General features: G+C 36.7%; 1 protein-coding gene across 3 annotated transcripts in view; it reads right to left on the reverse strand.

Annotated features, from left to right (window-relative positions):
- COL12A1 (collagen type XII alpha 1 chain) overlaps nt 1-26009 on the reverse strand; it is a 135370-nt gene that overhangs the window by 78693 nt on the left and 30668 nt on the right. For 2 of the 3 annotated variants that reach the window (XM_072642623.1, XM_072642624.1), the window contains exons 12-16: nt 25647-25919; nt 23905-24177; nt 7740-8012; nt 1510-1776; nt 581-773 (exon numbers count right to left, since the gene is read on the reverse strand). The exons of the other annotated variant lie outside the window; for it this stretch is intronic. In XM_072642623.1, coding sequence (XP_072498724.1) covers nt 581-773; nt 1510-1776; nt 7740-8012; nt 23905-24177; nt 25647-25919 — 1279 coding nt within the window. The remainder of the gene's footprint in view (nt 1-580; nt 774-1509; nt 1777-7739; nt 8013-23904; nt 24178-25646; nt 25920-26009) is intronic. 3 annotated transcript variants of the gene reach the window in all.

Below are 26009 nucleotides of genomic sequence, written 5' to 3' on the forward strand. Positions count from 1 at the left end.
CACCCTCCATTCATTCTTAGACTTCCTTATTTTCCATTGCAGAGCCTGGAGCAAGACTTTTAATCAACCCACCCTTCCCCTCTTCTGCCCCACTGGCACAAAACACAAAGTCTTGCTTCTACTATGTCTCAAATTGGAAGAAGACTCACACTTGGGATTTCAGAATGAGTCATCTGGACATTTTCAGAGGGAATAATAATCTCCACATTTGGAGAGGGTTTTCTACCACATAATGACAACACCCTGAGTGGGGACTACTCTTGGCAAAATGCTTCAAACTAGAAGCTTTTGTTTTTATTTTAAAGCATGGTATTGCTACTGAAAGAAGTACTCCTACTAAGCTGTAAAAATGTGACAAAGAATTACAGAAAGCCTCTTGTGCTTGACAATTTCCAAAACCACTCTTTGAGTTGTTCACAGCAACCAAAACCTGCCTCAGGAAAGTAGTTTTCATCTCCACTATCTAGCAGCTTTTACAAATCCCTTCCCCGAACATATTTTCCAACTTAGGCTTCACTGATTTCAATAAATTGTTTGAAACAACAACAACAACAACAAAAAGAATAAAACTATCTCATACCTAAGTTCCTCCAAAACAACAGTATTGTCATAGGGACCAACAACTAATTCCCCAAGCCTCTGATCATCTCCTGTAGGATGGAAAGTGACCTTGTAGCCTTTTACTTCCCCAGGAGCTGGTTCCCAAGTGACTCGGAAGCTTGACATGGTTGAGTCGGATGTTTTGAGGTTCCTGGGTGATTTGAATTTTGATACTACAAAGCGAAAAAAGAAGAGTAATAATTATGTGAAATACAAAGTCTTCTCATGGATATTAAACCTTTATCAATGGTTCTAGTACTAAACTCAACTCAGTTGATTTTAATAAATGTGTGTTATGTACCTGCTATTGGCAAACAAACTATGTAAAGCAGTACAGACAGGGCCTAGACCTGGGATAATAAACTCTTGAGCTACCTCCTGAGAGGCAGAGTGTCCAGGACTAGCACGCTAACAGTCGTATTAAACCTTGTCCTGTCAGATTGAATGTGACCATTTGGAAAAGACAAAGATAAGATGACTAGCATGCAGAGCAGAATAACCAGCAACTGTCAGTAGATAGTCTGGAGGAAGGAAAACTTTTTGGAAGAGAAACAGGGTGGATGGGGGGGGGACACTAGTAGTCTTCACATATTTGGAAGGCTGTCATGTAGAGGAAACAGACTTGTGCTTGACTTCAGAAGTCAGAACCCAGAACACAATGGAAATTGAAAAAAAAGGAGACTTAAGAGTTGATATAAGGAAAAACTCCCCAACAACTGGTTATCCAAAATTGGAAGGGGTCCCGGCACACAGTTAGGTTCTCAAGTAACGGATGACCACCTACTGCATACAGTCTACATGAGATTTTTATTCAGGTCTGGGTTAAATTAGTAGGTCTCTTATGTCCCTTCCAACTCTGGGGTTCTAGAATTCTAAGAGCTTAAAAAGGACCTTTAAAATTATACATACGTGTGGTTCCTGATCCTTGCCTTTGCTTTCCTTCTCCTGTCTTGTAAATTGGAAGCACTGTGATGTCATATGTGGTTTGAGGCTGCAGTCGTTTTAGAACAGTTGATGTGACTGTGGGGGGCACTTTGGCCACCATCTGTCTTCCTCCTCCACGAGGCCGGTATACAACACGATAGTTCACAACTTTCCCTGGTGCTGGGTGCCAAGTGACTCTCATTGTTGTTTCTGTCTCATCATCAACTCTCAGAGTCCTAGCACTTTGAGATACTGTGGGATGCAAAGCCAGATTAAAATACATGTCAACAAAAAAATAAAACGTGTTATAATGTAATAAAACACCATTTGAGCAAAGAGTAATGATCTGTGCTTTGATTTTCAAGTACTTTAGGAAAGCCTAGTAGATAAAGTTGTAGACCAGAATTAAGAAGACTTGAATTCAAATCCTACACCCTGACATTTGCTAACTGTTTGACTATTAGCAAGTTGCGACTTCTCTGGACCTTAATGTTCCCATCTATAAAATGGAGACAATAAAAATAATAATAGTTTCTTAGTAATTACCCCACAGGGTTCTTGTAAGACTCCAATGACACATTCTTTGTAAAATGTTTTCCAAATCTTAAAGCTTTATATGAATGTCAAGGATCATGGTGTTTCATAGTTCAGCATTGTAATCTATTGTAAACTGAGAATAATAAAAGATCCTAAGAGACCTTTCTTGCCCATCCCCTGAGAACTAGAAGTCTGAATCTTAGGGATTTCCTAGTTGAATATTAGGGAATTCAGAAAAGAAAACATCCTTTTCCTGGGACAAGCTTTTAGAAATTTTATCCTACTTCCATCTGTAAAGAATTTCTCTTAAAACCAAAGGCCTTGAAGAATTTTACAGCTGTTAGTTCTGCAAGGGAATTTTGACAGGGGCCATTGCAAGTAGTACAAGAGTGACCCACATAATTACTTTAGCCAGAATGAAAGTTGTTAATGAAATTTCTTGTGTTCTCTTCCAAAAAAAATGTAAAGAAGAGGGATATAAAGAGATAAGCCATTATATAATGTCCCAATAGTTTTAAAATTAGGTTTGTGAAAATTTAGCCTGATAGGAATCCTTCATGTGGAAAGTGTTTGCTCAAGGTACAATATACGTCATCAGCAAAATAATCTTTCTCTTTACTTGGGTGATTTTTATTTAATGAAAGGATAATTAAACTCCTAATTGAGATCACATAACTTCTGTTCTTCACTATGTCAATGTGGTGCTTATATTCTGCCAGTACTGTTAGCATTTTTATTTAATTTGTTCAGGGATTAGATACTTCAAAAGGTTAATATCATTTTATATAGGAATATGCTTAAGTTCCTAGGGGAAATGATTAAGAATTTCCCCTCACTATTTGAAAGAGAGAAGGGGAGGCATAAAGAGGGAGAGGGGGAGGAAGGGAAGGGAAGGGAAAGAAAAAGGAGGAAAGGGGAAAGGAAAAGAAGGGAGGAAAAGGAAGAAAAAAGAGAAAATGAATGGAAGGGAAAGAAAAGGAAAGGAAGAGAAGGGGGACATGGAAAGATGGGGAAGAGGAAAAAGAAAATGAAAGGGAAAGGAAAAGGGAGGGAATGAGAAAGAGAAGGATGAAGGAGATAAGGAAAGGGGGAAGGCGGAAAAGAAAGGGATGAAGAAGGGGGAGGGGAAGAAGGAGATGAAAAAGAAAATAGAGAGAAAGAGCAAAAGAGAAAGGGAGGCAGCATGACATAAAGGATAGCTAGCTTGCCTCTGTTAGAATGAATTGGACTCAAATCTCCCACCTCTGACACAATCTAATATCAGAGTCCCCAGGCAACTTTGAAAGACTGTAAGTTGCAGATACGTATTGGTAAGAGAAATTCCCCTGCTGGGAGCTCCCAATGCCAAAGACATTATAGGACTTGACAAGCATAATAATAACAAAATAACTTAAAATACCATGGTCATTCATCTTTGCTCCACATAGAGAATTCTTGAGTAAAATATCAACCAAAGGTGGATTTGTATAGAAGTATTCAGCCAGTGATGTAAGCTCCTCTCTTAATTTGCTCTGGTAACATTTGACAATGGCCTGATAACAAGTATAAACCTCTATACTAAGAAAAATTTCAGTTTCCTGTTCTGATCTCTTATGGGCAGTGGGGGAAGGGAGAATAAAATTGTCAGTGATAAGCTAGATAAGTATACCAAGAGACTCCATGAAAAGAATAGCTCAGTGGCTTTCCACTACAATAACCAGGAGCTCTTAACTTTATTTATGTCATAGACAACTTTCCTAAATAATGTTTTAAATGCATAAATTGAAATACAAAGAATTACAAAATAAGTTAGTTATGGGATATACCATTATCAAAAGGTTTTTTTTTTTTAAACAAGTTCACAGACATTAGGTTAAGAAACTTTTCATAAAGGGATTATGGAGGGTCAAAAAACTGAATGAATTGCCACAAAATATTAACCTTTTCAAAAACAAATACAAAATCTTAAACTTGGATGTTCAGTGAAGTTGTACTCTTATTACATCCACTAATGATGAATGTGAAGAGAAGTAAATAAATTAAAATACACACAAAACATCTAAGATATCTTCATCTAAAATGTATTCAGAATAACCCAACTCACAATTTTCTACTATTATAAAATATTGGATAAAGATGAACCAATTTAAATGAAAAGAAAGTAACTAAAAGTTTTCCCATTAAAAAAGAAAAAAGTTATAATGTCTTGCTTAGGCTCTTGAAAAAAAAAAGTGATGTCAACATTCATTGAGGTTACTTCTGGCTCAAGATTCTGATTATTATCAACTACCACAAATGTGGATTAAGATGCGGTGTGCGTGGGCCTGTCCTGGGAAAGGCTTAAGTCATAGGATCACATACTTTGTGCAAGAGTTCTTAACCTTTTTCATGTCAGAACACTTTGACAGTCTGGTGAAATTTATAGATCCCTCCTCAGAAGAATGTAGAGGAGTTCTTATTGTTGTTTTTTTAATTCACAATGGCAGAAAATGCCAGATTTCTGATAGAGGTTAATGAAAATAAAGATGTATTTTTTCCTCGTGCAAGTTTGAAGACCTCCTGAAATCTATAAATGATCCTTTGGAAGTCTGTGGACCCAGGGTTGGAAACCCCCAGATTTAGTCCTTGAAAGAACTTCAAAGGTCATCAGTAAAACCCCTTCATTTTACAAATAAGACAATAAGTCCCAGAATGGTTAAATGAATCACTTAAGTTTACACGAGAAGTAAGCAGTAGGAAAAGATTTGAACTCAGGTCTCCTAATTCCAAATTTAGCACATTGTCTACCATTCCATAATGACTCACTCTTCCACATAAATATGTACTGAAATACCAAGGGCTCTGACTATTACATTTACACAAGTAGTATTTAGTTCCATAAAAAAAATCAAACCTCTTCAGATTGAGTATCAAATCTCTTCCTCTTACACAAGATGCCCAGTCTAATTTCACTGATGTTCAAAGTTCAGAAGAATGTAATATGATCATACAAAAAAAAATCTTTAGGTGCTGTTATGAAGAGAAATCAGCGCTCCAAAAATCTGTTACCACTCCCCTGACACAAGTATTAAGATTCCCAGGCTGTGCAAATACTTAAAAATCTAAATATGTTTAAACCAGATTTTTGAATTTCATGCTTCATACTGTGATATCTTGCAGGCTTCTTAGTTATGCCCCTTTTTTATAATAAACTACAGAAAATAACAGAAGGAAACTAGCAAATTTCTGTATATCTCGTGCTAATTATTAACTGACCCTCAGGGTTTTGGAAAAAGCAACGAGGCTGGCTCATCACCACAAAAAAAGTTGCATGGTGCATGTCATGGCATCACCACCATGATGTCATGGTCCCTTTGATAACAAAGAACAAACAAAAGAACAACATAGACAAGTTGTGTATGAATTGCTGTATTACCCTCTCTTCTTCCTTCCACCCCATGTTACTGACATCTCCTCCCTCCATGGGATGCCTCCAGGTAGCAATACCTCTAAACTAGCTATCTCAGAAAAGGAAAACAAACCTATGTATACACATATGTGTATCCACACATACATAAGCATCCACATGCACATATATATACACATATACATACACATACAAATGCACATACATTAGTTCTCTGTCTATTGGCATCTTGGCCATACCTCCCATTCAGAATTCTAAAAGAATTCCACCATCTTCCTGGACCTTACAATGTTTCCAGAGCTGTTTAGCTGAAAGCTATATTGAAACCACTCAACAAAGTGTTCCTTACTGGAAACAAAGAAGACGGCATGAAACTTTTCATACCTTTGAAGTAAAATTCCTTGTAAGTCCCATCTGGGCTACAAATATAAATGGCCTAGACACCCTGACCTTACCTATCACAACTTTTCAACAATATTTTCCAAATTGTCTTATCTTTCATACCAAAAGTTAAAAAAACTAAAAAAAAAACTAGTGGAACAAATTAACCTCTATTCCCCTCCAACTAGTTCTCTAACTTCAACCTTTAAAGAAATTGATCCTCAACCAACAATGGAGCTCAATATTACTCAGGTTTCTCCCAGTTCAGAGGAGGCCTTTTAAATTCAAGAACAACTAACTCAATCAGTCAACAAGAGTTTATGGAGAAAGTACTATGATTGAGCTTCAGAGACATGGAAGGCAATTTAAGATTTCTGCCATCCCACAGAGTTTTGGTACTAACACATTCCTATTCAAGAATTCCCTTCACAAGAAGATTAGAAGATTCACACCTTCAAGGAGCTATCATATAAAACATGATTTTTGGCAAATGCAATGTTTGTCAAGCTTTAGATACCTACATTTTTAAAATTTTCTAAACTTAGGAATGATATTCTTTTAATAATCAAAAAAATTAATTGGAAGGTTCACTTACATGTTACCTTAATTTGCTACACATTATTTATTTTTGCATCAACTGAACTTCCTCCAAAAACCAATCAAAAGACACATCCTTAAACAACAGCCAATACATTTCAGACATAATATTAACTTTACCATGGAAACCACCTATGTCAATATACTTTTCAGCAAAATTTAATTTTCTGCTAAATTACATAGAACTATAGGGAATCTGATTGTGTTTGACACAAGACAAGACCATATTTCTTTGTCTGAGAATATTAATTCACATTAACTCAATTCTTGGTTCAGCCCATGAGATTTTTCTCTGAAAGTAAACAAATTAAAAGGGGAGAAAAATCAGTGATGTCAGTCACTGCACCCTTCAATTCTCCAATAGAGCTGAAATAATGGCCACTGACCTGACCTATTCAGTCTTTTCTTTTTAATAAAACATCATAAAGATGCATGCCCTCTTACCAACAGTTCCTCCATTCCCCTTCCCTAAAGCCTTACAGAAGGGAGACACAGAAATCCCAGACTAGAAACAATGAAATTAGCTTGAGTCACATGACCCATCAGGTATTTTTTGGAGTCTACTAATTAATTTTTCTTGATAATTCCTTAATAATCAATCACTACATTGTTATCCCATTCAGTACTCCCTAACTCAGCTCTAGAAAGAATACTAGGTCTCAGAAAAATAGGTGATAATGAGTCATATGGCTGGATTGAGGAAGCAGCTTTCTGATATTGAAAGGTTGGACCTCTTTACCTCAAAACATTTCCTCTCCCTCCCCAACATTTCCACTGGCCCTAAGATATGGCATTGAGCTTGGAATAAAGAATGTATAATGTTTACTTCCAACATTTAAGGGATCTTGAAAAGCAAGCTACTTTAACAAGAAGATAACTATATATGACCTTAATTAGACTAGAAGTAGATAGGGAGAAAGGATTTTCTGAGTTTGCTTTCCTTTCCTGGCAAGTAATGGAGCAGTGCTCTTTGACTCTTTGCTCCTTTCTCATATTCATCCTTTCTCTCAGTACTTATTGGTGGAAGACTGGACTTGGAGTCAGTTGGACCTGATTTTAAAATTCTACCTTAAACATGTACTGGTTTCGTCATATACAAAATGGGAGGGAAGGCTGGATCCAGTGACCTCTAAAGTGCCTTTTAGCACAAATCTATGATCCTACAATCCTTTCTATGCTTCCTGAGTCTTAAGTTTCAATATGAAGTCAATATTGGAGAACCAACTACACATATTCATACTTTTAAATATCTATTAATATACATTAATCCAAATCCAAAGGATGATAAACACTAATAATGTAAAATGTCACCTACATTCAGTTGTAGCCTCTCCATTCAAAGGATTCCCTTCCCCACTGGTGTAGGTGGCAAATATTGAAATTTTATATTTGGTCTCTGGTTGCAGATTTTCTATCACAGTATGAATTGCATCTCCAGGAAGATTCTTCTCTCCAACTTCAATGTCATCATAAAGGGATCTCCATGTAACTCTGTAACCACGAACCATCCCTGGAGCAGATGTCCAATATGCTCCAATGGAAGTGTCAGTAATATCTTTAGTAATCAAGTCTCGAGCAGAACCTCGTTCTACAGAAGAGAAATTTAAAAAAAAAAAAAAGGAATCAGTGCAAGAATATACATATAGACATCTAACCCTTTCTCTTTTTTTCAAATTAATATTCAGTTCATAGAGGATAATCTGTTGAGCTTGATCTCAGAAGGATCCAAGCTCAAAGTCCTTCTCTGACATTTACTAACTGGGTGATTCTATGTGCATCCGGTAATTCCTTAGTTCTTATCTATTAAGTCATAGACAGATTGCATCTGAATTAGTAGAATGAGTTCCCATACAGAAAGTTCCCAACACTGATGAAATCATCAGTTATACCATACTCATCCTTATTATTCAAAGAGCTCTTTCCAGTACCTCAAAATCTACCTAAAATTGAAATCATTTTTTACCAACAATGAATTCCTCCTGGTATCTTCTCTACCAAAAGCAACTTCATTCTCATTCTGCCAGGTCTGAAACTTCAAAATCATCTTTTGATTCTTTCCTCTTTCTTATTCCCCACATCAAATTGGTCATTTGTTCCTGTCACTTCCTCCTTAACGTTTGTCATATCCAACCCTTCTTACTCATTCCCACTGCCATCATTCCAAATCAAGTTCTTCTGATATGACTAACTTAATGCAAAAGGCTCTTTTCCTCCAAAATTTTCCCCTACCTATATAATCCTAAAAATCATATATATGATGTTATCAGAGCTATAGATTTATATTATATATTAGATGTTTCTATATGATATGTATAATGTATATTTATATAAATATATATGTATTATTATATATATCAGATGTTTAAAGCTGGAAACAACCATCTAGATAACCTAGCCCACTGCTCCTCTTTTAATGAGAGGCTGGGGAAGTTCACAGTGAACTTGCTGATCATCTTCATAGCTATCTATTGGCAGAAAGTTCTGGGGCTGGTCCTCCAGAGTCTCCTCCTTCATACAAAGCCCAGGGATTTTTCCACTGCTCTGTGCTTTCTACCAGTCTAATTTAAACAAATCTCCAGCTCTAATGTGCGGTTCACTAAAATTCTAAAACATGACCTCATTCCTATGGCAAAACTAATTCTAGATATCTATTCCTTGTTGTTCGATTTTATGGAGTTATAAATGTAAAAGCGTACCTTTCAATGAAACTGAAAAAACACCCATTCTTCTAGAGCACTGAAAAAGTATTAGTTATTAAAGGGGGCTATACTTTAGAGTGGGGGGGGAATGACTGAAAATTTCTGTTCCCAAATTCAAGCCTTTTCATTCAATAAAAAACATTAAATATAATCCAAATGGAAAATAAGAAAACCTAAACCACAGCTTTCTCCCAATAAAACAGCTACTCTTTCCATATTTTAATATAATATAAATATACAAGTCACTTTATATTGGCTACTTCACATAGGATTTCTGCCATAATATGACATCAATATAAAACTATCTGCTTTCCCAGCACAATTTTTAGCAAGCAATTGCTGGGTGTTCAAGCAAGTGACACAAAAAGCTACTGTAAGAATTCTGAAGATCGTTATTGTTTCAACCATTGTTGCCATAAAGATGGGAGAAAAAATAATGTATGTCTTGCCGTTATGTACAATAAAGCTCTAGAACCTGGACAGAAAAGGTAACATTAGAGAAAAGAAAAGTCACATTGAACAACAACAAAAAAAGATATGCAGTTCAATGAAAAGGGGAAAAAAAGGTTGGGCTTTTCTTTGAAACCTCAAGTCCAAGTGGAAACTTCTAACTCTATTATAAATAACTTGAGAGGCTGACAGAAGAACATCCTATCTGGGGTGGGGGAGGGTGGGAAAATTAGACATGCATTTCACTGCAATCAGAAAAACATTTCTAAAATCATACTAATTTATATTCTTTCAAAGCTTGTGACTATTTCATATAAAGTGAGGAGGGGTGGCTCTCTGTGTTTTAAACTCTAAAAATGATCACAAATCATGTCTTTTCTTTGCAATGCAACAACATGCAAGTACAGCTTTATAAGAACACCTTTGCACTAAATGCTATTCAGGCAATGGGACTCTGGATTTAACATGTGTAGTATATGGATACAGAGTCACAGAATCACAGTATTTCAGAATCAGCAGGGTACTCTGCAACCACGTAGTTCTGTTATCTTTACAAGGAATCTCCTCAACAACATATACCGCCAGTGGTGATCCAGTTTCTACCCAAAGCCTGTGACAGTGAAGTCACTACCACCTGAAGCAAACCACTTGATACCCCATAGTTAACTTCACTCCCACTTCCCCCATCATCCCTCTCTTTAACATCTTCCAACTTCCACTTCTCCGACCTCCCATGCCCATTCAGCTGCTAAATTGCTACTTGTTTCTGGAAAGATTCCAAACCACCCATAATGTCAAGAATTCTCACTTGTGTTGAATGTAGACTCTAGACAAATTTCATCCCCAGGCACCAAAGCAACTGGTAGATGAAAGTGCTAAACTACTATCTGAGATATTTGAGGAATGGAAGAGAATAGGAGAGTTTATTAGTGCCAGACAAAGTTGTTCTAAGTCAACTGAACTCAGTTCAGTTCAATTCAAATACCGTGCTAAATGTTTAACATCCTTAGGCAAAAATAAAATAGTTTTTGCCCTCAAGGAGCTTATATCCTACTGCGGGGAAATGTTATACACAGATAAGTGAATAATGTCCATATATTTCACTTTGTCACATTACAGGAAATATTTCCTCCATTTGTTCCTCTTAATGTCTTGTGGCCATAAGACTCAGTAAAAGGGATTGTTCCCAAAGATGCCCTTTCCTTGTACCCTTCCTCCCTACTAAAAATCAACCCAGTGAAGCATTAGTGAAACACAAAAAACACGACTATGAAATTAAAGTTGGCTCCAATGTTGCAGTGAGTTTCGGGGTTTTTTCACATTTAATGCCAGGATGGTTTGGGAGTGGGAAACAAAAGACATCAACACTTTGAACTTGTACTTATTTTCTCCCAACGATTTGCCTCTCAGCTCATTTTTATTCCTATTTGCTACAGTGCTGCTTGTGACATTGTACTCATTCCCGTGACAACAGACTTCAGTGTCACAAACACAGTCGAATGATTTCATTTTGAGAATGAGTAGGTGGCCGATAGGAGATTGTAAGAAAATACAAACTCCATCATACTTCTGAACTCACTGAAAAATGGGCAAAGAAGTTTACTAGTCAAGTGAGGAAATTTTTCTCCAGGTTTTTCCATTTACTATTCTCAGTTCTCAATTTACATGTGACCTTTGAATGGAGAAGACTTGAGTTCAAGTCCAATATCTACCAAATTCTGGCTATGTGATCCTGGGCAAATCACTAAACTAAGACCCAGTTCCAGAGAATGTGCTAACCTGGTTTAGTAAAGGAAATTCTGCCCCAGGAATTCCCTACATTGATGAAGTCAGAGGTCCTGTACAAAAACAAAATAAAACTAATGGATGATCATTGTAAAATGGATAAATCTGTGACGGTCACTAGTTTTAAGAAGAAAAGATTATTTTTTTAAATATAATCCCTCAGATTCCTCCTTCAACAAGGGATGGATTAAAAAATGAAAAGTATTCTATATCAAACTGTTCTAAACATTCAGCCACAACTTGCTGAAGCAGTATTTATTGATTTGGATGGAATAAAATAGAAATAATCCAGTTTAAGGATTTTTTTCTCCCAATCCTTCTCCATACTACAGTTACTCTCTATAGCCAAAAAAAGGAAAAGTTGGCTGAAAGTTAACAGGAACCTCCTTTAGGACCTGTGGTTGAAAAAGTAAACAAGCAGCAAAATTTAATGACTTCTAACTCTTAGGAATGAGTCAGTTAATCAAATACATTTCTAAGTACTGAGCACCTACTGTTTGCAAAGCAATTCTCACTTACTGATTCTCTGCCCTTTTTCCAGACACTATATCACTTTCTTCGATCCAGTAATTTCATGTTGGGTATATGACCCTATCAGTGTATTTATTATAAGGAAATCTAAGTCCTGTTGAACACTAGAATTCCCCAGAGAATTCAATGTTTCTTACTTTAACAACCAAAATTAAGTATTACATGAAAAAATAAGCAAAAATGGAAACTCATGATCTTTAAAGTCCAATGACCTGGTTCTAACTACCTAGCTATGTGAACTAAGGAAATTACGACTACTGGACAAATGTTACCATGTATAAAATGAAAGATTTGGCCTCTTCTCAATCTTCATCATTCTTGACCGCGTTGGCAACATTTGATGCTATTAACCATCTCTTTCTAGATACTATCTCCTTTTGGGGTTTCCATGTTACTGCTTTTTCCTTCTCCTATCTTTCTGACTCATCAGTCTCCTTTTCTAGATCATTATGTGACACTATCTATGGCATACACTCTAAGGCTCTGCATATTTTCTCTTTTCTTGTCTCTCTATATCCTCGTAGTAATTTCATCAGTTATTGAGTGATTAGCAATTCTTATTCCTCAGAGATTGTAGCAGTACATGATCCATCAATACATAGCATCACTATATACTAGTATCAGAAAAATGGATTTTTGTTTCAGGAAGAAGCTTAGTGTCATTAAAAGTATTGTACAATTTTCCAAATGTAACCCAGCCCACTTTCTTCCTCCTGTTTTATTCTGAACCCAATATCATCTATCTACAGTGCTTGGAAAAGATATATGCACTGATAGATAAGTTCTAGAGTCTATCTGGGCAGCTGGGTGGCACAGAAGATAGAGCACCAGAACCAGACAAGAAAAACTGGGTGGGTAAAGAATACCTATTACCCATACGCAGCTGGATGGAGAGACTGTTGTTGAGTTTTTTCAATTGTGTTCAGCTCTCTGTGACCTTATATGGAATTTTCTTGGAAAACATACTAGATTACCTAGTCATTTCCCATTTTACAGATAAGGAAACTGAGGCAAGCAAGATTAAGTGACTTGCCCAGGGTTATACAGCTAGTGAGTATCTGAGGCCAGATTTGAACTCAGGCAAGGTACTAGAGTATCTTTAGGGACCGTGTTTTATGCCTTGCTTTGTATCAATGATGAGAGAGTAATGAAACAATCTCTGTTATTTCATCTTTTAAACCATTTCATTATGACATTAAAATATTTGAGAGAGATACTTAATTACAGTACAGCCTTTTAAAGTTGCATTTCGTTCAAGTTCCCTAAATACGTTGATGTAGTCAACAAAATGTAATCACCGTAATATCTTGAAATCTCTGTACTTTTCAACCAATTATGTGCTTGAAAAAATTAAGTCTGCTATAAAATATCATTTGAGAAAGCTACCTTTTCTTCTTCCCATACGTTCTTCAAGAATTCCCTCAATAGAGAGGCAATGTGGTATGACGGAAAGAGAATCAGGTATTCTCAACCTCCTGTTTTGGATTCTTTCTCTTCCCCAAAAAGGTGCCCAGGACCCAAATGTTTTCTAAACTTTCTTCTACCCTTTCCATAACTCCCAGGCTAGGCACCCACTGGTACAGAAACAGGATAGGATCTGATAGCAGTCATTAACATTCTTTTGATGGGTCACTTTTGAGTGTGAATTAATAATAGTCACTGTTGTGCTAGATTCTTTCATATTAAGCTTTATATCTCTAATGATGGAATCACTAGTTTCCTCCATAATTTAAAGAATATTGAGTAAAAGAGAAGTCATTTTAAGGGCCTAGCTCAAGGGCCCTGAAATGCTACTTATCAGGCCAATCCTAAAAATTTAAAAAGTAATATGGTGTAATGAAAGTAGTATGAAGTCTGGAGTCGAGACATAGGGCGATATACTAGCTCTGGTGCTTAATTCTTCTGTCACTTTGAGCAAGTCACTTAACCTCTGAGCCTCAGTTACCTCATGTGTAATATATGTATATCAGTAATATGTATGTGTGTATATATATGTATATGTATGTATGTGTGTGTGTATATATATATATGTTATACTAGACTCTAGTCCTTTGCAGCTTTAGATTTAGGAACCTATTTTTGTCATTCTCAGGGGATGAAAGATGAGAAGGTAGTCCACAATCTCATTTCATCTATATTCCTATAAAGAAAACAGGAATTAGTTCATATCTGGTTGTTGGAGACCTATTATTCCAGGGTTAGAAATGCAGTGGAAGAATTTGTGTCCTTAATGGCTTCTTCCAGGTCCTAAACCTTGTGTCTACTATAAGATTTCATCTCTCCTGTCTTCCTTTTCCAAGTACCGATGGAGGTCCTAACTTTAATCCTTCTCTCTTCTTCTTTCTACTCCTCCAAGATTCTGAAATAACCTGGGCACCATTGCAAGTAAACAAGACCAATGATGGGCAAAACTTGATGGTTTTTCATGAATATGACATTTTAAGATGTTATGTAATCAAGGTATGATATTAGTCTGTTAATGTTCTGATATCCTGCCTGTACTTCTTATGTGACTCTAACGTCTGAAAACGTAGCTTCTGATAATGTAATCTATAGTTTCTCTTAATCTCACCTTCAGAGGCATGGCTCCCTGAAAGGTAGGACATGTCGTTTTCAAGTATTTGAAGGACTGTCATGTGGAAAAGGGATTCCACTTGTTTGGTAGCAGAGGGCACAACTGGAAAGAATAGGGAGAAGCTGCAGAGAGGCAGATCTGGGCTTGAAGTAAGGAAAATCTTTCTAACAAAGCTGTCCAAAAACAGAATGGTTTGCCTCTGGAGGTAGTGAGTTGCCTGTCACTGGAGATCTTTAAGCAAAGTCTGTATGACAGTAAGTACACTGTAGTAGGAATTCTCATTCTGATATGATTTGGACTAGATGACCTGAGGCCCCTTCCAGCTCAGAGCATCTGTGATTTACAACAGTCTATTTATTCTGCTGCAGGAAAGAGAACGGGGATAGAGTAATGACCCAGCTTTCTCATTATTTCATACTTGCCAAAATCTGATACATCTTTAGAAATGTTGATGCTGGAAAATTTTACCTGATTTTCCAATGTGCATAAACTATCATCAAAAACTATTTATTAAGTGCATGTATCACTGAGCTGGGTGCTCTACAGCGTAATTTAGACAGGTGGTTTTTTACTACTCTGAATGTCTCCAAGTATTTAATTTGTACATCACTTTTTTTCCATATACCAAGCCAAACAATTAATATGTCATTTAAGTAACTTTCCTATATATCATAAACTCTTCTGTTACACAGTCTAAAAACCAAACTATTGCAGAGTTCAACCAGAGCTGCCACCAGGCATCCTGGCATCCAGGGTCAAACTGGCAAGTTTAGGCACAAAAAAAGAGGAAGGAGTCTACCCCATGGGAGCAAGGAAGTTGTACTGAACAACCACCAGAAGAAGGTGAAGAAGAAAGAAGAAAGCACAGAAATGAGTCCCTCTGATTGATCCTGGTCACTTTGAACAACCCTCAGAATGAAGAATGGGGTGGAATGGGGCATAGGGAACTATACCAGGTAGGTATGGCCTCGAACACTTACCAGCTGTGTGACCCTGGGCAAGTCACTTAACTCTGTTTGCCTCAATTTCCACACGTATAAAAAATTATCTGGAAAAGGAAATGGCAGACCCACTCCACTATCCTTGCCAAAACAATCCCAAATGGGGTCACAAAGAGTCAGACACAGCTGAAACAAATGCACAACAACATACCAGGCAACTCCTAGAAGAATTAGCAGGCAGGAAGCAATAAGCATGGTGGTCCAGAAGAAGGGTAGGACCCTTGTGGTACCCTACCATGCAGGGTTCACAGCTGTCCAACTGATCTTCCAGAAACACAAGTCTGACCATATCACCCCCTCTTTCAGTGGATCTCTATTACCTCTAAGGTCAAATATAAAATCCTTCATTTGGCTTTTAAAGCCCTACATAACCTGACCCCTTCCCACCTTTCCAGTCTTCTTACACTTCACTTCCTTCCACATAGTCTGTGATCCAGTGACACTGGCCGCTTTGCTGTTCCTCACACCAAAACCTCTGAGGATTTTCATTGGCTGTCCTCCATGCCTGGAACTCTTTCCCTCCTCATCTCTACCTCCTGGCTTCCCTGGCTTCCATCAAGTCTCAGCTAAAGTTCCACCTTCTATAATAAGGCTTTCCAAGTCCTACTTAATACCTTCCTTTTGAGACTACTCCCAATTTGTCAGATAGATAGCCTATATAAATATATGCATATTAGATAGATAGATGATGATGATGAAAATAGATAGATAGACAGGCAGACAGGTAGATATACAGACAGACAGACAGACAGACAGACAGATAGATAGATAGATAGACAGATAGATAGATAGACAGACAGACAGATGGGTAGGTAGATAGTTATCTTGTCTGTGCAGAGCTGTGGGCTTGCTGTTTTCTCCACTTTCTCCACTGAGAAAGAGGTTGTTTTTTGCCTGTCTTTGTACCCTCAGGGTTTAACAGAGCCCTAGCAAATAATAGGTCCTTAATATATGCCAATTAACTTTACCTGGTTATTTCTAAGAGAGATCAGGCACCCAGAGGATGGCACGCTGGACCCAAGTTTCATTTAACCGTCCTAGTACAATTATCAATGCAGTCTGGATTAACATACCATGGCAACTGAAATTTTAATCAGAATTGAACAAATGTTTTATTTCTCCCCTTCCACTAAAGTTCTATTGTGATGCTTTATCATGGTGTGGAGGTGATTTTAGGTTCTAAAAGGCCATATAAGTGGAGCCTAATATGTGGCAAGCTCTACCAAGCTGGAAAGGTCTCTGACTATCCTCCAAGGACTAGCCTAGCTAAGCACATTCAAATCCTAACTTTACTATATACTACATTAGGCCCTTCTGTTTCCTCATCTGCAAAATTATTTGAGGGGAGGTTTGGGAGGGGTCCCTTTATGGCTCTTAAATCTTATGATATATGATTCAAAGTTGGATCAATTATTTTCGCCGCAGTAACTAGTCTAAGGCCATTACAATCTATTCCAGTATTGGGAATATCCACACCAAAGAAATCACAGGTAGCTGAAGCAATGAAGCCTATTGGACCTTATATATGATTCCAAGTAGCTTTCACTGAATTTCAAGCACCACTTTCACCAATAGATGTTAAAGTGAGCCCTCTCCAAAACTAATTTGTTCTTTCTGCTAGAATGTAACTCCCAAAGCCTCCAACTTTCCACTTCGGATGTAACCAAAGACCTATTCTTGGAGAAAATTTACGTTGGAATGGAATTGATTTACAACTGCTGAATTGAAATTTCTGTTTCAAAAATTAAACTCTGGTGTTACCCATATGAAACATATAGATAAGTAAATATATGACAGACAAGACACAGGTCATACTAATAAACAAAATCTTCATGACAATTAAACAAAGTTGTAACTAGGAATTTGGAAGCCACAAGAAAAAAGGGCAAAATATGGAGGTTACATGGGAGGAGTATATAGCTCCTGTGCAGCAGCTGTGGGGAAGAAATTCAAACTAAGACAATTTAATTGGCACCCTCTCAATGTTGGCACCCAGGAGCAAAATTCTAATCATCTTGCTTTAGTTATAACTCTGACATTAAAGTTACCATTTACTGTTTAAGGAGAGGAGAATTTTGTTTTAAATTTCTCTCTATCTCTGCTAATTTGATTTTTTTTTGTATGAGGTTAATCCATAGAAAAGGAATTATCAATTATCATTTGATAAATACCCAAAGTTCCTTAGAAATTCCAAAGTTGTAATGCTATAAACATATAACTTTGCAAATATATGAGACAGCACTAAATCTCTTAAGAAACACTAAGTCCTTGTTTTAGTCCATCCGGGAGAAGCACTACGTAATTCAACATGATGCAGAGTTCCTGTGATATGCTAAAAACTTCATGGTAACGAAATGTCAATTGAGTTAGCTCAATTTGGTCTATAGGAGGCCATTCATTTCTAGAACATTTTTATGTTGCTGTGACAACAGAAGGGGAGCAAGGAAGAAACTATGCAAAAGCTACTTCTTTCCCTGGTGAAAATGAGCACTCTTTAAAATATACATACATCTATGTTATTCTAAATTGGATGCTTCATTAAATTGGATTAATCTCTTGGAACAAAAAAAAAGTGGTTAATGTTTATTTAAATGTAAAAGCAGGTTCCCTCAGTCTAAGCACCAACAGTGACAGCCCTAGGTTCTATGAAGATTTATTATGCATCTCAATGTGCAACAGTGTTTTGTTCATTAGAATAGGCTGTTCCACTTTTTAAAATCTATGTCTGCAAAACCAATATGAATGCTTTGTGGTTAAATTCCTCTAGAGTTAGTATCTGAAATGGTAATGAACTCTGCTTTTGTCATTCTAATATACTCGAGCCAGCAGTGCAAGTGCTAATAAATCCTTACTTAGAACTACAAGACAATTACCTGATATATGTCCACATTTCAAAAAATAAAAAGTTCTAGGAAAAAAGATCATACAGTCAACAGCAAAGAATGGAAGTTTCATTTTTCTCTGGGAATTAAAAACCTTTATGAACTTAAGCTGATCTATAAAACTACCAACGTCTATTATATTCTTGCCATCTGATTTTATGCCTCTGAGTCAAAGCAAGATCCTTGCCAGCTCTGTTCTTACCACCTCCTCTCCCAAGAGAAAACAGATTAGAAAAACAGTAGCTCTCAGAAACAGCTCACTGTTTCTCTTTCTGTGGGCTTTCCATTTGCTGTATTTACCATCATCTCTTATTCCTCATATATGGTATGTGAGTTTGGCTAAAATAATATAATAAAATTAAATGGGATAACCAGAAGTTTAAAAAAAACCTTCTCATTTTAATTTAGTTATAACTATGTTTTCACATATTTGTCAAGTTTAATCATACATACGTAAGGGGATAAGTATGTTCCTAAAAGGATTTGGCAAGGTTGTATCACCCCTTCTTTACAGCAGATAGGGATCTTTAAGCGAGTGAAATTTTTTTTCCAAGTCTTGAGAGCTCAAAATTTAATTCGGCTAAACTTATTTATTCATTCAATTCAACAGATATCTATTAATGCTTTCCTTCTCTTATATAAAAGGCACTGTGAATTAAACATATAACCCACAGTTCCAGGCATATAAATTTATTATTCTTTGAAGTCACTTTGCAAATGTTCCCTCCTCCCCAGATCATGGTGAACATAAAAAAGTTAAATGATTACTTCATTTATTTTATTGTCTATCTCTTTAGAGAGTTATTTTTATAATGGCTTATATACACACACACACACACACACACACACACACACACACACATATGTATGCGTATGTATGTGTGTGTGTGTGTGTGTGTGTGTGTGTGTGTGTGTATACTCCAATGGCTTCCCTGGCTTCCTTTGGTAAAATCCTACCTTCTACAGGAAGCTCTCCCCAATGATTCTTAATTCTAATGCCTTCCCTCTGCTAATTATTTCCTATTTATCCTGTATATAGCTTGTTTGTATATATTTGCTTACACGTCTCTACCATTAGACTGGAAGATCCTTAAGGGCAAGGATTGTCTTTTGCTTCTTTTTGTAACCCTAGCACTTAGCACGCTGCCTAGTAATTAACAGGCCCTTAATAAATATTTATTGATTGATACAGTAAAAAGAAAACTAGTTTTGGAGTCAGGATCTGGGTTCAACCACAGTTCACCTTCTTACTACCTTTGTGACCTTAAGCAAATCATTACTTTTTGGGACCTTGATTACTCATATTAAGATGTGGAAAGGGAGTTTAGTGCAACGAGAAAAGTACTGGATTTGGCATCAGAGGACTTCGGTTTGAATTCCACCTCTAATAGTTTACTACTACACAGGTAAATGACTGAGTCACCCTGAGGTTCCATCCCTCATCTGAAAAATTGTTGTTCATCCTTCAGTTTCAAAGAGGACCAATGATGCTACAGGTAATGTCTTGACTTAACATGTGAACTGGACTTGAGTGAGACAGAAATGGAGTTGAACTGGATGACCTCTCAGGTATCTACCAGTTTTAAATCTATGATCATATATGGGGTAGAGGTGGTGACCCACTAGATGTCTGCGAAAGTTTCCTCCTTTCCTGTCATGTGCAGAATAATATTTTGGGCTATAAGTGGATGGATGGAGATGTCATAATTTCATGACTGGAAAGAATAGTCACACTCATGTTATCAGGAATCTTCTGAAGTAAGAAAAGTTTGTCATTTATTTAGCTATCCATGACTAGCAGTCACTTGGGCTATGCAAAAATTTTGTTCCTAAGACCAAGCAGCGATATTTAAAAGGCCTTCTGACTAAGAAGAAAAACATTTCTTTTAAGCTATGGGAATAAAGAGTGTTTTAAATGTTTTCCTTTTCAAGACATTGTAGAGGTGAGGTTTTCACAAGTCTAATGAAGTTCATGATCAGTTTAAAAAGAATAAAGGGTCCTCCCTGCAAATTGTATCAGGTGAGTAAATATACAGAAATTCAGTGGGAAGTATAAGAGCAAAGGGAAATGCAATAAATCACAAGGAAAAAGGCAAATCTCTATAAAATACCATATGTTATTACAGATGTAGGGTTTGCATGCCTTTACTGTTCTAAGCTACTGCAGCCTGGGCCAATTTTAGTTCACATAACTTAAAGATTTTCTACCCTTTTAAATAGGCAATTGTAAAATCACAAAAACACTCCTAGGCATTCTTAGGCACTGTGACTATATCCTTAGGAAGACAGTTTAAGTCAATACTTCATTTCTACACTATATATAATTTCTTATTATGAATCACTATTTTAACCATTATTTTGTGAAGTGCTAAAAATCACAGTCAGTAATTTGTGAACTCCTTGAGGGTAGGAGCCGTTTCATTTCTGCCTTTGTACCCCCAGTACAGGGCCTGGCACAAATAAAAAGCAAGTTTAATGGAACTCTACATACCTAAGAAAGTATCTCCCCAGTTGTGCTAATAGGATTTTAAAATTAGCTTGAGTTGTTCCAATCCACACAAAAAGCATTCTGTATCAACATACTATGCTCCAAATCTGGATTTCTTTGGACATGGGGATAAACAACTTCATCTGTTTTCTCTTCATCCCTGTCTGTAACTAGAATTTTCCAAGTACTGTTAGATATTTAATCTTCACTGGAGCCATCTCTAACAATCTTAAATTCATGAAGCCATTTATTTTGCTAGATATTTACTCGATTATTACCTCACACTGTAAAAGTTACATTTTAGATTTAATTTGAACCATCTCTACTTTGGGGATGGGAAAAGGGGAGAAGTCTGGACCTGTTATTTCATCTGTGTAGGGAACTCCTGGTATGGAAATTCCCTCCACTGACAGATCTTGGGTAGTCTCTTATAAACTGAAAGATCAACTAACTTGTCCATGGTCATATAGCTAGTATGTATCAGACCCAAGGCTTAAGCCCAGGTGTTGCAAGGCTCTCACCACTGTGCCACAGTGATTCTCACTGGAGGAGAGGGAGATAAGGGCCAGTGTCAACAAAACAGCATGGCTTTAAAATCTTAAATTCAATCCTTGCTGATCTCCCTCTCACAGGTAAATTGAATAAGCGTTTTATTCCAACCTATCTTGTCCTGTGTGTTTAGTTTGTAGGTTCATAGATCTAGAAGTGGAAGGAATTCAGAAGCCATCTAGTCTAACTCTTTCATTTTACAAATGAAGAAACTGAGGTCCAGAAGGGTAAAGTGAGTTGTTCAAGGTTATACAGATAATTTCTTAGATGTCACGTGTGAAAGAATACTAGCTGTCCAAGATATACAATAACTCATATAAATGCCCTTGATAATTATCTACAGCAGTGATTTTCAAACTTCCTTTATGATACAACCCTCCAGTAAAAAAAAAAATTGAGCACGCAACCCCAATATTTGTATATTTATTCATTTACAAATTATATATATACATATATAGTACTTATGCTAACATATACATTTCAAAACTTAAACAGAAATAGAAAGTTAAAAATAAGAATGAGATAAAGATGAAATGTTATTTTGATTCTAGAGTCGATAGGGAGCCACTGACGTTTATTGCTCAGGGAAGAAGTATAGTGAGACCTTTGCTTGGGAAAAATCCCTTCAGTAGCTATGTGGAAAACAGATTGGCTTGAGGCTGGGAGGCAAATTAGATGACCTTTCAATAGTCCAGGTAAAAGATAACGCTGAACTGAACTAGAATGGTGGCTTTTTGTGAAGTGATGAAAGAAAACAGTTGTGAGAGATAATGTTAGACAAATTTTGGCAACCTGTTAGATATGTGGGATAAAGAAGCAGAATCAAACATAACACTAAGGTTATTCTTAACGACATTTAAAGTTATTCTGTGACTGAGAGGATAGTGGTACCCTGAAAGAGAAATAGAGAAATTTACTGACTTTAAAATGTGGAGGGGGCTTAATAATCAGCTGTTATCCCAAAGCACAAAGCCTATCACTGGGGGATGCCTACTGCAACAACAAGGTATAGGAAAGTATAGAGATGCTGGGGATAGGGAGGGTGCCAAGGAAAATTTTGCCTTCCTTTGCTTCTGAGGGGGGTCACAGTTGACATGTTTTACAATAGCACCCCTACACAGACCCAAAAAGTCAGTAATAGGAGGGGCAGAGTAGGGAAAAATTCAAGGGGTGAGGGTGGTTGTGTTAGAGATAAGCCTATTACTGGCTATATGGGAGACAGAGTAGATTGAACCCCATCTTCTCACCTTCATACCAATTGAACATGCATTACTTGGAAGTCTAATCAAATCTCCCTCCCCTCACCAAGGGTTGTTCCATGGCCTTTGTTTTGGAAGATAGGTCTGGAGCACTGTGAAAAATTCTCCAAACTCATAACCGATCAAGCAAAGTATCCCATCTTCCTTATACTGTCAAGGAACTAAGCTTGGGAGGTTCCTGCTTAGAACTATTGCTTAAAGAAAAATTAAACCAGAAACTCTAGCTAATTTATATTCCCCATCACACTGTTAATATCACCAAAAGAATGTGGTAGCAGGCTTACTTTTTGGCTGATAAGATTCCCTCTCTCAGAGCTGACAGTTTTAGTACTAACCAAATGGGTTTTTTCCAAATAATTTGTGGAAGACAGGCAAAGATATCAAACTACATATTCAAAAAAAGTTACAATGATTTCAAAAGCTTTTGTGACCTTAATTTGCTCGGGATAATGAAAAACTCACTGAACTAGAAGTCTGGAGATATAGCTGTGGTCCTACCAATCAATCAATCAATCAGTAAACATGTATTAAGTGCCTACTATGTGCCAAACATTATACTAGGCACTGGTAATAGATACTGAGAATGAAAAAATACCACTAGCAAGGAGTTAACTAGCTATGTACCCTTAAAGAGTCAATTAGCCTCTCTAGACCTCAGTCTCCTCACTGGAAAAAAAAAAAAAGAGTTGGACTAGATGGTAGCTAAGGTTTCTTCTAGCTCTTAATTCCTTAGATTCTCATCTCATTTTCTTCAACAACTACTTGTCTTCAATGAATATGCTTTTCTTCTCACACTTTTCCTCCTTACAAAAATGATCCCCAAATATATTTGCCTTTCCTGATTTATCTTACTTTTTCAGTTGACATCTCAAACAGCACAGTGGATAGAGCACTAAGCTGTGAATCAGGAAAACCTGTGTTCAGATCTAGCCTCAAAAACTTATTAGTTATGGCCTTAGGCAAATCACTTAATCTCTATTTTCCAGTTTCCTCATTTGTAAAACAAGAACAATAGCACCTACCTCCCAGATTTGTTGCAAGGAGCAAAGGAGATAATAATTGTAACATACTTAGCTCAGTGCCTGGAACATAGTAAGTGCTAACTACTACTATCTCTGACTAAAATGCATATCTAATAGAAATAGCTGCTTGCCAACATAAATATCTTGATATGGAGGGATACAAATTCTAGGAAATTTAAGTCTTCTAGACCGAGTCACAAACATTTTAAATGCATCTCATGAAGAAAAAAAGGAATTACCTTCCAGTGTTGTTCCTTCTCCAGAAAGGGCATCACCAGCTCCGGAAGCATACAAGGCAGTCACTGACAAGGAATATGTTGCACCTTGGTCTAAGCCCTTCAGCTGGGTGCTGGTTGTATCGCCCCTCACGGTTATCTCTTGGGCTTCACCTCCTGCCACTGGAGTGTACGTTACAAGGTACTGTTTGACTTTTCCTGGTGCTGCACTCCAAGATAACTTCATTGATGATGTTGTAGGGTCAGAAACTCTTAAATCTCTTGGATTTCCTCGAACTTTATGAAGTTTAAAAAAAAACACATGAAAATACATTACTAAATAGAAATGGCTCAGGAAATACTCTGTTAACTTACCATTTTTTTTGAGTTAAATAAAATGTGCATACATAGTTTAAGACAAATTCTCATACTTAGTTGCGCCTGTGACAAATATAGCAAATGGTGCCAATTAGCCAATAGTGTCACAACAATGACAAACAGAGTCCTATGTAGATGTCATAATTAAAATACATCAATAAAAGTAATAGGTTCTTTTTCTTGTGTTTATACATGTCAAATCCTCTCATTTCAACCACAATGAATTTCCAAAAATTGGCTTAAAGCTATATTAAAAATATGCAAGTTGATCAGTTATCCCCATTTGGATTTGGATTTTTCCATGAAATTGTCAATGGAGAAAAATTAATTATTGCTGTGAATATTAAAGGATGACAACCACCAGTTGAATTTGAGTCGGCCTATATTCATATTACATATCACATAATGAAAATTATACTATAACCATAATAGTAATAGCTAACATTTTAGTGTACTTATAATGTACCAAACACTGTTAAGCTCTACAATTATTATCTTAATTGAGTTTCACAATAACCTTGTGAGGCAGCCCTAATCATTATCCCCATTTTACAGATGAAGAAAATGAGGCAAATAGCAGTTAAATGATGGCACAGTTCTTACACACTCACTAGCTTATAAATTTTCTGACAGAGTGGACATTAACCCAACTCTGTGGCAATTTAATACTTTGGCACCCCCTGAAAGTACACAAAAGTATCCAAGGAAATTTCATTCCAGAAAAAAGAATAATGAAAAAACATTGGATAGATTGCTGAGGTGGGTCCAATCCATGATGAACCAGTCTGTTATCTATGAAGTACCTACTTCATTACTGCCACCTTAGACATCAAGTTACAACCTATGTAATAACCTTTCAGCCCAACTGTCTGATAATTCACCCAACTGCAGTAGGCCAGCACAGTCAACACATTGCTAGAATTATAGCTTTACAACCATTTCCCACACAATATCAAATCCTTATCCCTAGTCCTATGTATACCAAACATTAAAGCTCACAACACTGAAAGCTTTTCTATAAGTAGTCCTTGAAAGTAAATCCTCTTTTAAAAATATACAGACCATTAAATGGGATCTGTTTCAAGTGAGTCATACAGCTTAGTGGGGGGGAAAAAGCCTGACTAATCTGTCACCATTTTCATGTGTTAAGATATAAGAAAATATGATCATAGAAATTCATAAGGGAACATCTGGACTTGATATTTCAGGTTGAGTATGAAAAGGTAAAGCAGAAAAGTGGGCCAACAGTTTTGTCTAAAAGAATATAATCAGGACAAAAATGCTATTTCTTTTTCTTTTTTAATGGATGTAGGATATTAAATTAATTGGATGATAGCCACGAGACTGTTTCATTTTGCACAAGTAGCTGTCATCTGAATTTGATGTACCTTCTTCAGTAGCTGCATTTCCAGTTAGCATATTTCCAGGTCCAGAAAAGTACTCGGGGATAACAGACACTTCATATTTTGTATCTGGGGTCAAGTTCTCAAGTGTCTTTCTTCGTTCATTTGCTGGAACTGTGACTTCTTGTCTTGCTCCACTAGGAAGTGACCTATATACAATCCGGTATCTTAAGACTTTCCCTGGGGCTTGAGTCCAGGCAATTTTAAAGCTATCAGTGGTTTCATCTGTCACTTTTAAGTTGCGAGGAGCACCTTTCACTGAAAGAAAGAAGACATTTTAAACTCTTTGCTCAGAAAAAAAGTCATTTTGTTATCAGGACTGGAACCGAGAAATTATACCAAATGCTC

The sequence above is a fragment of the Notamacropus eugenii genome, chromosome 2 (assembly GCF_028372415.1).
Source record: "Notamacropus eugenii isolate mMacEug1 chromosome 2, mMacEug1.pri_v2, whole genome shotgun sequence".
Classification (NCBI taxonomy): Eukaryota; Metazoa; Chordata; class Mammalia; order Diprotodontia; family Macropodidae; genus Notamacropus; species Notamacropus eugenii.